At 50.8% G+C, this 16,586-nt stretch overlaps 1 protein-coding gene across 1 annotated transcript in view; it reads left to right on the top strand.

The window, feature by feature from the left end:
- The window catches only part of atp10d (ATPase phospholipid transporting 10D), an 83,751-nt gene that overhangs the window by 39,469 nt on the left and 27,696 nt on the right, over positions 1-16,586 (top strand). The window contains exons 9-13 of the mRNA XM_079527935.1: positions 4,004-4,135; positions 5,147-5,259; positions 8,221-8,473; positions 10,445-10,659; positions 15,098-15,334. Of these exons, the coding sequence (XP_079384061.1) occupies positions 4,004-4,135; positions 5,147-5,259; positions 8,221-8,473; positions 10,445-10,659; positions 15,098-15,334 (950 nt within the window). The remainder of the gene's footprint in view (positions 1-4,003; positions 4,136-5,146; positions 5,260-8,220; positions 8,474-10,444; positions 10,660-15,097; positions 15,335-16,586) is intronic.

A 16,586-nucleotide genomic window follows, 5' to 3' on the forward strand; every position in this document is an offset into this window, starting at 1 on the left:
ATCATGTTACGATTTGCGTGAGCTTTGTGCAAAAATCATTTTCGAGCAGTAGTGTTTTGCTGCTACTCATGGTGGCGCTGTAACAGGCCAATTTGAACTCATGGTGGCGCTGTAACAGGCCAATTTGAACTCATGGTGGCGCTGTAACAGGCCAATTTGAACTCATGGTGGCGCTGTAACAGGCCTCACAAGACTCACTAAAAAAGTGCTGTTTCGCCACATCTGGTTCTTATTCTAGGGACAGAAAGCAGACATTATCCAAAATATCACACAAGATGGGAAATATGTTAAAGCCGCAGTTGCATTTTGAAATTCTTAGGACACACAGGGAGCCAGTAAACATTTAAAATGTAGACATAAAAAATAAAATGCAAAGATTTTTAGGAAAGAAAATGTCCACAATGTCAATACTAGTGAAAGAAATGTCCACAATGTCAATACTAGTGAAAGAATGTCCACAATGTCAATACTAGTGAAAGAATGTCCACAATGTCAATACTAGTGAAAGTCTGCTATTCAAAAATAGCAGATGTACAAGCTTGTATAAAACATGTAGATGGGGGTCTGCGGCCAAATATATACAGTCTTATCAATGTGGGGGTTCTTCTTGGCACGAAAACGTTGGAGAAGCACTGGGCATATCATCATAATGATGGTGCAAAGGAGTAGGATGGCTGCAGCAGGCTTCAGGAGGCTCTTCAAATCTGACAAGGCATGTAATCCAGCACCCCGACTCCTCCTCGTGTGCGTGTGTGCGTGCGTGCGTGCGTGCGTGCGTGCGTGTGTGCGTGTGTGCGCGTGCACCAGTCAGGTGAGTGGGAGGAGGGCGTTCCATTCGCCCTCATCGACACCATGCAGGTGTTGTTAGTTGCATCCATGTTGTCGGCCTCCTAAACCTCCTATCTCCATAATCTCAAACTGTTTGTCTGCAAGTACAGTAGACTCGATCTGCAAGATCTACAGGCTCTACAAGCTTATGTACACACAGTAGATATACAGTACAGTGGATATTCAAGTTCTACAAGCCTGTTTGGCTACGTTATGGGCGGCTGTGGCTCAGGAGGGGGAGCCGGTCGTCCAATCATCCGTGGGTCGGCGGTTCGAATCCCGGCTCCTCAAATCCTGTCCTGTCCACATGTCGAAGTGTCCTTGGGCAAGACACTGAACCCTACAATGCCTCCAATGAGTCGGTCGGTGCTATGTTGCCAACATTGGTGTGTGAATGTGGGAAGTGAGGACGCTGGTGTCGACTGTTCGCCGCTTCACCTCCCAATGTATGAATGAATGGACCATTGTAAAGCATTAAAAGATCAAAAAAAGATTAAAAAAAATATTATTTTGGACAGTTTTGGACTTATGGGGTTTCCACACGACAGCCACACTATCCGTGTTCTGGGACAAGGCTCCTCTTCATAGCTGCAGGCCATGAAAAAAAAAACTAGTAGAATGGCGAGTCACACATTACACCACAGCTCCACAGTGCACGCCTGACCTGGTTCCATTCTTTGCACGTCACTATTGGGTTTCATTACATTAGGATCGGTGGTTCTCAACGTGGGGTCGGCGGACCCCTGGGGGGTCTTTGAGGGGGTTCCAGAGGGTCCACAGGAAAAAGAAAAAAGAAAAAAAGGAAATCACAATGCGATGCTTGTAGATCGGCTATTTTTGAAATAAATGTTGAATGGTCAAAAATGGACAAAATTGTGTGATATGTGACATGGAGGCTCGAGATGTATCTACATCCAGGATGTTAGTCAGTGCACGCTCGCACTTTTTAATCGTTATTGCCTTGTTACTGTTTATTTTTGCTGCTAAAATGTTTGAGGAACCAAAACAAAATCACCTTTACTTATGTAAAACTACTTTTACATGAGTAAAAGTATCTGTGTCTAAGTGTAAGTAAGTGTCTTACTTGTATGTAAGGCATGCATGAGCCTCCACCCTGTACCTTCATGGTGTCACACTGGCTGAGCCTCCACCCTGTACCTTCATGGTGTCACACTGGCTGAGCCTCCACCCTGTACCTTCATGGTGTCACACTGGCTGAGCCTCCACCCTGTACCTTCATGGTGTCACACTGGCTGAGCCTCCACCCTGTACCTTCATGGTGTCACACTGGCTGAGCCTCCACCCTGTACCTTCATGGTGTCACACTGGCTGAGCCTCCACCCTGTACCTTCATGGTGTCACACTGGCTGAGCCTCCACCCTGTACCTTCATGGTGTCACACTGGCTGAGCCTCCACCCTGTACCTTCATGGTGTCACACTGGCTGAGCCTCCACCCTGTACCTTCATGGTGTCACACTGGCTGAGCCTCCACCCTGTACCTTCACTGGCTGAGCCTCCACCCTGTACCTTCACTGGCTGAGCCTCCACCCTGTACCTTCATGGTGTCTGATGCTCCGATGTGTTTGAAACGAGTTAATAAGGAGAGTGGCGAGGTTCTACTGTACTGTGGTATTAGAGTTTACAAAGAGCTTACCCACTGAGCAATAGTCGTCTATTAGACCAGGGGTTCTCAACGTTTTTGGCCGGGGACCCCCGGAAATGCTTTGGCAATGTCTCGGGACCCCCGCCCCGCCCCGCCCCCTCCCGACCCACGGGTTGAGAACCCCTGTATTAGACGTCCGTCTAAAAATGAAAGGTTTTTTAGCGGTCTAAGCTTAGCCGAGATGTTGATTAGCAGTTTTTTAAACGTCTACAGTATAGAGTATATAGACTTGCCATCCAGGGCCTTTTAACTGCAGTGAGCACCCATCTCTCTGCCCAGTACAGCAGCACTGACTGCACTGTGTAGCCTAAAGAGGAAGGACTCTCTGCCCAGTACAGCAGCACTGACTGCACTGTGTAGCCTACAGAGGAAGGAAGGCAGTGAGCACCCATCTCTCTGCCCAGTACAGCAGCACTGACTGCACTGTGTAGCCTAAAGAGGAAGGAAGGTCCATCTCTCTGCCCAGTACAGCAGCACTGACTGCACTGTGTAGCCTAAAGAGGATCCATCTCTCTGCCCAGTACAGCAGCACTGACTGCACTGTGTAGCCTAAAGAGGAAGGAAGGCCCAGTACAGCAGCACTGACTGCACTGTGTAGCCTAAAGAGGAAGGACTCTCTGCCCAGTACAGCAGCACTGACTCCACTGTGTAGCCTAAAGAGGACCATCTCTCTGCCCAGTACAGCAGCACTGACTCCACTGTGTAGCCTAAAGAGGACCATCTCTCTGCCCAGTACAGCAGCACTGACTGCACTGTGTAGCCTAAAGAGGAAGGACTCTCTGCCCAGTACAGCAGCACTGACTCCACTGTGTAGCCTAAAGAGGACCATCTCTCTGCCCAGTACAGCAGCACTGACTCCACTGTGTAGCCTAAAGAGGACCATCTCTCTGCCCAGTACAGCAGCACTGACTGCACTGTGTAGCCTAAAGAGGAAGGAAGGCCCAGTACAGCAGCACTGACTGCACTGTGTAGCCTAAAGAGGAAGGACTCTCTGCCCAGTACAGCAGCACTGACTGCACTGTGTAGCCTAAAGAGGAAGGACTCTCTGCCCAGTACAGCAGCACTGACTGCACTGTGTAGCCTAAAGAGGAAGGACTCTCTGCCCAGTACAGCAGCACTGACTGCACTGTGTAGCCTAAAGAGGAAGGACTCTCTGCCCAGTACAGCAGCACTGACTGCACTGTGTAGCCTAAAGAGGAAGGACTCTCTGCCCAGTACAGCAGCACTGACTGCACTGTGTAGCCTAAAGAGGAAGGAAGGCAACGCTTCGATGTATCGGTCACATCTTCGTCCTATCCTAACAGATATATATATATATAGATCTGTGATGTGTGTGTCCTCCTCCTTCCAGGCCATGAGACCAAAGCCATGAAGAACAACAGATATATATATATATATAGATCTGTGATGTGTGTGTCCTCCTCCTCTAGGCCATGAGACCAAAGCCATGAAGAACAACAGATATATATATATATATATAGATCTGTGATGTGTGTGTCCTCCTCCTCTAGGCCATGAGACCAAAGCCATGAAGAACAACAGCGGTCCTCGCTACAAGCGCAGCCAGCTGGAGAGGCGTCTGAACATGGACGTGTTGTGGTGCGTCGTCCTGCTCTTCCTCATGTGCTTCGTCGCCGCCGTAGGTTCGTAACCTCATCACGAAACCTTGCATCTCCCTCCATAGTACCCTCAGTCATCACAAAGCCTTGCATCTCCCTCCATAGTACCCTCAGTCATCACGAAACCTTGCATCTCCCTCCATAGTACCCTCAGTCATCACGAATCCTTGCATCTCCCTCCATAGTACCCTCAGTCATCACGAAACCTTGCATCTCCCTCCATAGTACCCTCAGTCATCACGAAACCTTGCATCTCCCTCCATAGTACCCTCAGTCATCACGAATCCTTGCATCTCCCTCCATAGTACCCTCAGTCATCACGAAACCTTGCATCTCCCTCCATAGTACCCTCAGTCATCACGAAACCTTGCATCTCCCTCCATAGTACCCTCAGTCATCACGAAACCTTGCATCTCCCTCCATAGTACCCTCAGTCATCACAAAGCCTTGCATCTCCCTCCATAGTACCCTCAGTCATCACAAAGCCTTGCATCTCCCTCCATAGTACCCTCAGTCATCACAAAGCCTTGCATCTCCCTCCATAGTACCCTCAGTCATCACAAAGCCTTGCATCTCCCTCCATAGTACCCTCAGTCATCACGAAGCCTTGCATCTCCCTCCATAGTACCCTCAGTCATCACGAAACCTTGCATCTCCCTCCATAGTACCCTCAGTCATCACGAAGGCTTGCATCTCCCTCCACCATAGCCAATAGCCAATGTACAAGAGTTGAATTTGGAAGTGAATGTGGTTAAGTGTTTCTGTGAATTTAAAAAAATATTGAGCCATTGAAACGTATTAACGAGCCTGTGACTAAATAATAACTTTATTGGATCCTGAAAAGCAACTGTTTTGGACATGCATGCGGCACCCGACAGTGACGATTTGTAACAGTGCTATTACTGGCCAAGGTTCGTACAGCAGCCATGTCAGTGGTGTATGTTTCAAAAGTGCGTGTGTGTTTGTGTGTGTGTGTGTGTGTGTGTGTGTGTGTGTGTGTGTGTGTGTGTGTGTGTGTACGTGCATGCATGCTAGGTCATGGCCTTTGGCTGAGGCAGTGGAAAGATCCCATCTTCCTGGTGGGTGATGAGCCTCCTCCTGCGCTGGCAGGCTTCTACGTCTTCTGGACCATGATCATTGTGCTGCAGGTGGGTCTAAGGTCTTCTGGACCATGATCATTGTGCTGCAGGTGGGTCTAAGGTCTTCTGGACCATGATCATTGTGCTGCAGGTGGGTCTAAGGTCTTCTGGACCATGATCATTGTGCTGCAGGTGGGTCTAAGGTCTTCTGGACCATGATCATTGTGCTGCAGGTGGGTCTAAGGTCTTCTGGACCATGATCATTGTGCTGCAGGTGGGTCTAAGGTCTTCTGGACCATGATCATTGTGCTGCAGGTGGGTCTAAGGTCTTCTGGACCATGATCATTGTGCTGCAGGTGGGTCTAAGGTCTTCTGGACCATGATCATTGTGCTGCAGGTGGGTCTAAGGTCTTCTGGACCATGATCATTGTGCTGCAGGTGGGTCTAACGCACGGCAGGCAGTGGCTCAGGAGGTCGTCCGATGATCCGTGGGTCGGCGGTTCGAATCCCGGCTCCTCCTGTCTACATGTCGAAGTGTCCTTGGGCAAGACACTGAACCCCACATTGCCCATTGGTGTGTGAATGTGGGAAGTGAGGACGCTGGCGTAGACTGTTCGCAGCTTCACCTCCCCAATGTATGAATGAATGGACCGTTGTAAAGTGCTTTGAGTAAGCACAAAAGCGCTATAAAAATGCAATCCATTATTATTAATAATGCTGCGTTCACATGACCCGATGTGTGTTGGAGGCGTGGCGTCCGTAGTGATGTGTGTTGGAGGCGTGGCATCCGTAGTGATGTGTGTTGGAGGCGTGGCATCCGTAGTGATGTGTGTTGGAGGCGTGGCGTCCGTAGTGATGTGTGTTGGAGGCGTGGCGTCCGTAGTGATGTGTGTTGGAGGCGTGGCGTCCGTAGTGATGTGTGTTGGAGGCGTGGCGTCCGTAGTGATGTGTGTTGGAGGCGTGGCGTCCGTAGTGATGTGTGTTGGAGGCGTGGCGTCCGTAGTGATGTGTGTTGGAGGCGTGGCGTCCGTAGTGATGGGTGTTGGAGGCGTGGCGTCCATAGTGATGTGTGTTGGAGGCGTGGCGTCCGTAGTGATGTGTGTTGGAGGCGTGGCGTCCGTAGTGATGGGTGTTGGAGGCGTGGCGTCCGTAGTGATGTGTGTTGGAGGCGTGGCGTCCGTAGTGATGGGTGTTGGAGGCGTGGCGTCCATAGTGATGTGTGTTGGAGGCGTGGCGTCCGTAGTGATGTGTGTTGGAGGCGTGGCGTCCGTAGTGATGTGTGTTGGAGGCGTGGCGTCCGTAGTGATGTGTGTTGGAGGCGTGGCGTCCGTAGTGATGTATGTTGGAGGCGTGGCGTCCGTAGTGATGTGTGTTGGAGGCGTGGCGGCGGCCGGCGGCGCAGATTGAGAAAAAACATCATTGCAGCTACAGTTGTAGCTTTGTAGCTTTGCATCTGGAAGTTGAACCCAGCTCAGCTTCAATTTGTAGCTCTTTTGCAGCAGCTGCAAACGTCGCTGGATTCCATTGATGGTAGATGAATGGTGTCTTTGCATCTGCCCGTGTGAACGCACCATAATGCTGCTTGCTACAGGCTGCCATTCATCTTCAATGGAAGCCAGCGACATGGAGATGCAAAGCTACAGGCTGCCATTCATTATCAATGGAAGCCAGCGACATGGAGATGCAAAGCTACAGGCTGCCATTCATTATCAATGGAAGCCAGCGACATGGAGATGCAAAGCTACAGGCTGCCATTCATTATCAATGGAAGCCAGCGACATGGAGATGCAAAGCTACAGGCTACCGTTCATTTTAGTATTTCTAAATTTTTTCCCACGATTTTGTTACCCATTTTTCACCCCTGTGTCAATTATCTAATGAGATCCTGGGCTCTACACACCCTCCGCCAACCTAGTCCCCATATATGGGGGACATGGGGAGAGCAACAGACTTGAACTCATGCTTCCTTCATGCATGAGTGTCCAAGTTAAGTTGCTCCTTTACACCTGACAGGGGGGAGTTTCCCTGGTTGGACGTAGCGTGTGGAAGGAACACGTTATTCCAAACAGTTCCTTTCCCCTCCATCAGGCGCCCCGGCTGGCCAGGGGGAGGCAGTTTAGAGACCAGGATTACTGCATGTTTTTTGTGAGGGTACCTACCCTAGGGGACACGGGGCATTTTTAGTATTTATATGCTCCAAGGTACTACAGTGCAAGGAAACAATGAATGATGTCCCTCTCTCCCCCCTCTCTCTCTCCCTCTCCCTCCTCTCCCTCCCTCTCTCTCCCTCCTCTCCCTCCCTCTCTCCCCCCTCTCTCTCTCCCTCTCCCTCTCTCTCCCTCCTCTCCCTCCCTCTCCCTCCCTCTCTCTCCCCCCTCTCCCTCTCTCTCCCTCCTCTCCCTCCATCTCTCACCCTCTCTCTCCCTCCATCTCTCACCCTCTCTCTCCCTCCTCTGCCTCCCTCTCTCTCCCTCCCTCCCTCCCTCTCTCTCCCTCCTCTCCCTCCCTCTCTCACCCTCTATCTCCCTCCTCTCCCTCCCTCTCTCACCCTCTCTCTCCCTCCTCTCCCTCCTCTCCCTCCATCTCTCACCCTCTCTCTCTCCCTCCTCTCCCTCCCTCTCTCACCCTCTCTCTCCCTCCTCTCCCTCCATCTCTCACCCTCTCTCTCCCTCCATCTCTCACCCTCTCTCTCCCTCCATCTCTCTCCCTCCATCTCCCTCCCTCTCTCTCCCTCCTCTCCCTCCATCTCCCTCCCTCTCTCTCCCTCCTCTCCCTCCCTCTCTCACCCTCTATCTCCCTCCCTCTCACCCTCTCTCTCCCTCCCTCTCTCTCCCTCCTCTCCCTCCCTCTCTCTCCCTCCTCTCCCTCCCTCTCTCTCCCTCCTCTGCCTCCCTCTCTCACCCTCTCCCTCCCTCTCTCACCCTCCTCTCCCTCCCTCTCTCACCCTCTCTCTCCCTCCTCTCCCTCCCTCTCTCACCCTCTCTCTCCCTCCTCTCCCTCCCTCTCTCTCTCTCTGTCGTACACATGCAGGTGCTGATCCCCATCTCGCTGTACGTCTCCATAGAGATAGTGAAGCTGGGTCAGATCTACTTCATCCAGAACGACGTGGATCTGTACAACGAGCCCCTGGACACGCGCATCCAGTGCCGGGCGCTGAACATCACGGAGGACCTGGGCCAGGTGCAGTACCTGTTCTCAGACAAGACAGGCACGCTGACCGAGAACAAGATGGTGTTCCGCCGCTGCACCATCTACGGGGTGGAGTACCCCCACCTGGACAACGGTGAGTACCCCCTACGGGGTGGAGTACCCCCTACGGGGTGGAGTACCCCCCCCTACGGGGTGGAGTACCCCCACCTGGACAACGGTGAGCTCAGCGCTGTTTATATTAGAACAAGATGGTGTTCCGTCGCTGCACCATCTACGGGGTGGAGTACCCCCTACGGGGTGGAGTACCCCCTACGGGGTGGAGTACCCCCACCTGGACAACGGTGAGCTCAGCGCTGTTTATATTAAAAAAATATATATATGTAATTGGCCGCCGACCCCCATCTGAAAATATTTTGTTCCACGGACCCCCCAGAAGCAAGGCGTTGAGTTAAAAACGTTTGCTGTGAACGAATATATATTCAAAGATTTGCACCACATGTTGCAAATGCGATTTTTCAAAAATAGCAGACCTACAAGCTCGTAGCGCTATGAGCTTGTAGATCTGCTATTTTTCAATAGCTAAAGTATAACATAAGGGGTTCCCGCCCAGAATGAGTTAACAATAATTGAACTCTTGAGAGCATGGAATGAAACCATGAAACAAATACATATTCAATACAAGAAATAAATGTTCAGAATCTACAGCTTGGTATAGGCTGCAGATAACCAACACACCAACATAGAATCTACAGCTTGGTAGATTACAGATAACCAACACACCAACCAGAGTCATCTAAGGTGACCTTCACACCAGAAAGCTTTGCTGCGATTAAAACGAATCCTGCTGCGCATTGTCAGAAAGTGCACTTCGTTTGACAGGTGTGAAGGCTCATTCGAATCCTAATGCGTATCAAAGAACCGCATTCTACTCCGAGCAAAAACGGTGAGTGTCTGTTATATCAGTGCGCTCAGCGCTGTGCCTCCATGCCCAAAAGAACAGTGCGTGGCTGTGTGCACAGAGAGAGAGAGAGAGAGTGGGGGGGGTCCAGTCCCAGACGGCATGACACATGCACGTTATGAGTATAATTTTATCACCGTAGATTTCACTGTGTAGGCTAGTTTATGAATGGAACACATTGATAAAGATCCCCCCTGCTGCGTTTCCAATTGCTGCGGATGACAGTGTGAAGGCAAACCGCAGCAAATGAAATATGCGAGAGTCCCAACTTCTCCGCCCATTCGCATCGAGTCTACCGAAGTATTAGGTGGGAATGTGACCTAATAGAAGAGTTACGATATTGAGGGGGTGGAAACCGAGTGCTCGAGCACAGTTCATGCAGCCTGAACTGAGACAAGCTGGAGTTGGAATTGCATTGTTTTAAACGATGGCGGTGCAATTAAGAGCTATTTTAAGCATGTGTGTGTGCAACATGACAACTGTTTTAAAGTATTGTACAGTAAACAACTAAAGTATCTTTAATGTTTATGTTGTACTATTACTACAAAACAATCTAAAATAAAGGGGTTTAAGATCATTAAAGCTGGGCTGTTGCCTGAGTCCAATGCATTTCTGCCTACTTCCGGTCCAGGCCTTGGCCCAGTTGGTTGTCCCCATTCTCAATAGAAGTCTATGTAGGAGAGCCGCCATTGGACTGAAGCCCCATGAAGTGAACGCAGTTTGCGTAATTCTGTCTATATCTAAGGCTCTATCAACAACAGATAAACATCGGATACTGCCATCTGTTAATGTCTGTTTTATTTGCCGATACCGATATTGACCGATAGCAACCAATATCGTCCGATACCGATTATGTGGCTGATACATCGGTGCGTCAATAATTTGACACTATCAATAGTTAAAGATGTATATACGGGTCCATTTGGTTACGATTACCAACTCTCCCTCATTTTGCTGGGGACCACCTGGTCCTGGAGTGCGGGATTTAATGTGTGTGTGTGTGTGTGTGTGTGTGTGTGTGTGTGTGTGTGTGTGTGTGTGTGTGTGTGTGTGTGTGTGTGTGTGTGTGTGTGTGTGTGTGTGTGTGTGTGTGTGTGTGTGTGTGTGTGTGTGTGTGTGTGTGTGTGTGTGTGTGTGTGTGCGCAGCGCGGCGGCTGGAGGTGTACGAGGCGGAGGAGAGCGAGGCTCAGGGTCGCTCGCCCACGCTGCGGTCGGGCTGCAGCGTCAAGTCGCTCAGCTGTCGCTCGTTGAGCTGCAACCGCAGCTCCGTGTCGCTGCACACGCTGACCAATGAGGAGGAGGCTGACGACGAGCACGGCCACCAACCACCACCGCGCACCAGTGCCTTCTGCAGCCGCATGGTCAGTCTCTGTCTCTCTCTCTCTGCAGCCACATGGTCAGTCTCTGTCTCTCTCTCTCTGCAGCCACATGGTCAGTCTCTGTCTCTCTCTCTCTGCAGCCACATGGTCAGTCTCTGTCTCTCTCTCTCTCTCTCTCTCTCTCTCTCTCTGCAGCCGCATGGTCAGTCTCTGTCTCTCTCTCTGCAGCCACATGGTCAGTCTCTCTCTGCAGCCACATGGTCAGTCTCTGTCTCTCTCTCTCTGCAGCCACATGGTCAGTCTCTGTCTCTCTCTCTGCAGCCACATGGTCAGTCTCTGTCTCTCTCTCTCTCTCTCTGCAGCCGCATGGTCAGTCTCTGTCTCTCTCTCTCTGCAGCCGTATGGTCAGTCTCTGTCTCTCTCTCTCTCTGCAGCCGCATGGTCAGTCTCTGTCTCTCTCTCTCTCTCTCTGCAGCCGCATGGTCAGTCTCTGTCTCTCTCTCTCTACAGCCACATGGTCAGTCTCTGTCTCTCTCTCTCTCTCTCTCTGCAGCCGCATGGTCAGTCTCTGTCTCTCTCTCTCTCTCTCTCTCTGCAGCCGCATGGTCAGTCTCTGTCTCTCTCTCTCTCTCTCTCTGCAGCCACATGGTCAGTCTCTGTCTCTCTCTCTCTCTGCAGCCGCATGGTCAGTCTCTGTCTCTCTCTCTCTCTGCAGCCACATGGTCAGTCTCTGTCTCTCTCTCTCTCTCTCTCTCTGCAGCCGCATGGTCAGTCTCTGTCTCTCTCTCTCTGCAGCCACATGGTCAGTCTCTCTCTCTCTCTCTCTGCAGCCACATGGTCAGTCTCTGTCTCTCTCTCTCTCTCTCTGCAGCCGCATGGTCAGTCTCTCTCTCTCTCTCTCTGCAGCCGCATGGTCAGTCTCTGTCTCTCTCTCTCTGCAGCCACATGGTCAGTCTCTGTCTCTCTCTCTCTGCAGCCACATGGTCAGTCTCTGTCTCTCTCTCTGTCTCTCTCTCTCTCTCTCTCTGCAGCCGCATGGTCAGTCTCTGTCTCTCTCTCTCTGCAGCCACATGGTCAGTCTCTGTCTCTCTCTCTCTCTCTCTCTCTGCAGCCGCATGGTCAGTCTCTGTCTCTCTCTCTCTCTCTGCAGCCACATGGTCAGTCTCTGTCTCTCTCTCTCTGCAGCCACATGGTCAGTCTCTGTCTCTCTCTCTCTCTCTGCAGCCGCATGGTCTGTCTCTCTCTCTCTCTCTCTCTGCAGCCGCATGGTCAGTCTCTCTCTCTCTCTCTCTCTCTGCAGCCGCATGGTCAGTCTCTCTCTCTCTCTCTCTCTCTGCAGCCACATGGTCAGTCTCTCTCTCTCTCTCTCTCTGCAGCCGCATGGTCAGTCTCTCTCTCTCTCTCTGCAGCCGCATGGTCAGTCTCTGTCTCTCTCTCTCTCTCTGCAGCCACATGGTCAGTCTCTGTCTCTCTCTCTCTCTGCAGCCACATGGTCAGTCTCTGTCTCTCTCTCTCTCTCTCTGCAGCCGCATGGTCAGTCTCTGTCTCTCTCTCTCTCTCTCTCTGCAGCCACATGGTCAGTCTCTGTCTCTCTCTCTCTGCAGCCACATGGTCAGTCTCTGTCTCTCTCTCTCTCTCTGCAGCCGCATGGTCAGTCTCTGTCTCTCTCTCTCTCTCTCTCTGCAGCCGCATGGTCAGTCTCTCTCTCTCTCTCTCTGCAGCCGCATGGTCAGTCTCTCTCTCTCTCTCTCTCTGCAGCCACATGGTCAGTCTCTCTCTCTCTCTCTCTCTCTGCAGCCGCATGGTCAGTCTCTCTCTCTCTCTCTGCAGCCGCATGGTCAGTCTCTGTCTCTCTCTCTCTCTCTGCAGCCACATGGTCAGTCTCTGTCTCTCTCTCTCTCTCTGCAGCCACATGGTCAGTCTCTCTCTCTCTCTCTCTCTCTGCAGCCACATGGTCAGTCTCTGTCTCTCTCTCTCTCTCTCTGCAGCCGCATGGTCAGTCTCTGTCTCTCTCTCTCTCTCTCTCTGCAGCCACATGGTCAGTCTCTGTCTCTCTCTCTCTCTGCAGCCACATGGTCAGTCTCTGTCTCTCTCTCTCTCTGCAGCCACATGGTCAGTCTCTGTCTCTCTCTCTCTCTCTCTGCAGCCGCATGGTCAGTCTCTCTCTCTCTCTCTCTCTCTGCAGCCACATGGTCAGTCTCTGTCTCTCTCTCTCTGCAGCCACATGGTCAGTCTCTCTCTCTCTCTCTGCAGCCACATGGTCAGTCTCTGTCTCTCTCTCTCTCTCTCTCTGCAGCCGCATGGTCAGTCTCTGTCTCACACACACTATACACACGGACACACACACGCACACTCCAATTCATGGTTCGCGAACATTGTTTTATTTTTATTTTATTTCAAAGACCCCCCCCCCCCCCCACAACTCTGAGTCCAAACGACAAGAAAATGTCAGGTTAAAAAAAGATAAGTCGACCTTGAAGGTACTAGTTGACTAGTTTTTTATTATTTTTTTCCCTAATTTTGTAGGCCTCAAGATCAGGTAGATTATAGTTAAAAAAAGTCGTTTTATTTTTTTATTTTTTTTACATAAGTAGTTAAACAACTAGTCGACTAGTCGACTAGTAAACTAGGCAACTAGTCAACTAGTAAAAATGACTAGAAGTGAATGCCCTAGTGCAGTGATTCCCAACCTGTGTGCCGCGGCACTTTAGTGTGCCGTTTGATATGTCCAGGTGTGCCGTCTGATTTGACAGAAAGTAACACTAACCCTCCCCCGAAAGCAATATTATAGCTACTGGGCTGCAGGCTTCCTATTGTTGCGTCGTTGTTGTTGTCACACGTCTAACCATTAGACGTGCGATAACAACAACGACGGAACAATAGACTCTAACGACCCTCGGCCATTGAAATGTTAATGCTAAAGAGATGCATCCAGAAGACGCTACATTTCGCTCCCTCCAGAAAGAACTCACTCCAGAAAACTGGAGCGCGCAGAGCGCATATGCACGTAGACAGCAGACGCATACAGTCCTACATGTCCCGACCCAAACACTGAGGAGGTTAAGTAAACGTGACGTTGTTGTGATTAAACATATTGTGCCACGAAAAATAGCTGTCCAAAATAGCTGTCCAACTGTCCATACATGATCGCGTTGCGGACGCAACGCGTTGTGAGCTTGTCGATCAGCTATTTTCAGCACGTGGAAATATGCAGGCTGTGAGAACTGAGACCCTTCACAATAAAAGCATGCAGCTTTCACAAGTTGGCCCATAATAAAGACAAGGAAAAGGATTAAGAATTAGGTGGCATTTCACATTGCAATTGCATATGAGCTATTTTTTCTCCAAAATGTATTTTTTTTAAATATATAATAAGGAATTCATTTTTTATTATTAAATCCCCCAAAGTTTTTTTATTCAATAAAGTCTGAGGTTCTATATGGCTATGGGCTGTGGTAATAATAATAATAATTCAAAAAAGAAAGAACAAAAAATAACTAAAATAGTTCCTTTTTTGGAACCATGAACTTTAGTTCAAAATATTGAATGATGAACTAAGAACTGAACTTTCCCAACACTGTATATATATACACACATACATACACATATGTATGTATATGTATATAGATAGGCCTATACACCGTATATCTAGGTGTGCCTTGAGATTTTTAGGCTATGAAAAGTGTGCCCTGGGACAAAAAAGGTTGGGAAACACTGCCCTAGTGTGTGCATGTGCATGTGCACGTGTGGCAACAGTGTAAACACCAGTGTCACTGATAAATGATGTATGTTATCTCGTGAAGCTTTTATATGCTTACAACACACACACACACACACACACACCAGGCTTTCAATTAACGCTTTGCAGTCACATTATGACTACAGCCACATACAGGCTGCATGCTGTAATTAGATTACATTGTGTGCTGTCGTTGGACATTAAATGAATACATGAGTAAACGTGTGCGCGCGCACACGCACACACACACACACACACACACACACACACACACACACACACAGTACTGTACTATGTATTTCATACAATTCCAATTCTTTTCAACATGAGTAATGTCTAGTTTCTCTAAACTCAAACGTTAATTACTCAAATAAAAAAAAAATATTTCCAATTTCACTTGACTTCATTTGCTGATTTCAGACCTTTGAATAACAAGTGGTCAGCCAACCATAAACATTTATTGCCTTCTATTATCTGTCTTAATCCATTTTGTGGCGGGAACCCCTTTTGGTGTTAGCATTATGTTATGCTTTAGCTATTGAAAAATAGCAGATCTACAAGCTCATAGCGCGCCACCGAGTGGCGCGCTACGAGCTTGTAGGTCTGCTATTTTTGAAAAATCGAAGAACCACTGACATAGAAACATAGCTTTTTCAGAAAACTGTCAGGATGTAGAAGACATTTTTAGAATCTGATCTCGGGTCAAAATGGGTTAATATTGCACCCCCCCTCCCTCCCCAGGCTAAGGAGGTGGTACCGGACCCCCTGCTGGTCAGGAAGTTGAACTGCTTGTCCTCTCCTCCTCTGCTGGCTCTGAGTGGCGGCAGCTCGCCGTGGGTGGCCCCGCCCACCTCCGTGGCCCCGCCCACCTCCGTGGCCCCGCCCAGTCTGGAGCTCACCTACATAGTGGACTTCTTCATGGCGCTGGCCATCTGCAACAGTGTGGTGGTGTCCTCCCCCAGCCAGCCTCGACATGTGGTGAGTGAGTCACAGCAGTGTGGTGGTGTCCTCCCCCAGCCAGCCTCGACATGTGGTGAGTGAGTCACAGCAGTGTGGTGGTGTCCTCCTCCAGCCAGCCTCGACATGTGGTGAGTGAGTCACAGCAGTGTGGTGGTGTCCTCCCCCAGCCAGCCTCGACATGTGGTGAGTGAGTCACAGCAGTGTGGTGGTGTCCTCCCCCAGCCAGCCTCGACATGTGGTGAGTGAGTCACAGCAGTGTGGTGGTGTCCTCCCCCAGCCAGCCTCGACATGTGGTGAGTGAGTCACAGCAGTGTGGTGGTGTCCTCCCCCAGCCAGCCTCGACATGTGGTGAGTGAGTCACAGCAGTGTGGTGGTGTCCTCCCCCAGCCAGCCTCGACATGTGGTGAGTGAGTCACAGCAGTGTGGTGGTGTCCTCCTCCAGCCAGCCTCGACATGTGGTGAGTGAGTCACAGCAGTGTGGTGGTGTCCTCCCCCAGCCAGCCTCGACATGTGGTGAGTGAGTCACAGCAGTGTGGTGGTGTCCTCCCCCAGCCAGCCTCGACATGTGGTGAGTGAGTCACAGCAGTGTGGTGGTGTCCTCCCCCAGCCAGCCTCGACATGTGGTGAGTGAGTCACAGCAGTGTGGTGGTGTCCTCCCCCAGCCAGCCTCGACATGTGGTGAGTGAGTGAGTCACAGCAGTGTGGTGGTGTCCTCCCCCAGCCAGCCTCGACATGTGGTGAGTGAGTCACAGCAGTGTGGTGGTGTCCTCCCCCAGCCAGCCTCGACATGTGGTGAGTGAGTCACAGCAGTGTGGTGGTGTCCTCCTCCCCCAGCCAGCCTCGACATGTGGTGAGTGAGTCACAGCAGTGTGGTGGTGTCCTCCCCCAGCCAGCCTCGACATGTGGTGAGTGAGTCACAGCAGTGTGGTGGTGTCCTCCCCCAGCCAGCCTCGACATGTGGTGAGTGAGTCACAACAGTGTGGTGGTGTCCTCCCCCAGCCAGCCTCGACATGTGGTGAGTGAGTCACAGCAGTGTGGTGGTGTCCTCCCCCAGCCAGCCTCGACATGTGGTGAGTGAGTCACAACAGTGTGGTGGTGTCCTCCCCCAGCCAGCCTCGACATGTGGTGAGTGAGTCACAGCAGTGTGGTGGTGTCCTCCCCCAGCCAGCCTCGACATGTGGTGAGTGAGTCACAACAGTGTGGTGGTGTCCTCCCCCAGCCAGCCTCGACATGTGGTGAGTGAGTCACAGCAGTGTGGTGGTGTCCTCCC

The sequence above is a fragment of the Electrona antarctica genome, assembly GCF_951216825.1.
Source record: "Electrona antarctica genome assembly, chromosome: 18".
Classification (NCBI taxonomy): domain Eukaryota; kingdom Metazoa; phylum Chordata; class Actinopteri; order Myctophiformes; family Myctophidae; genus Electrona; species Electrona antarctica.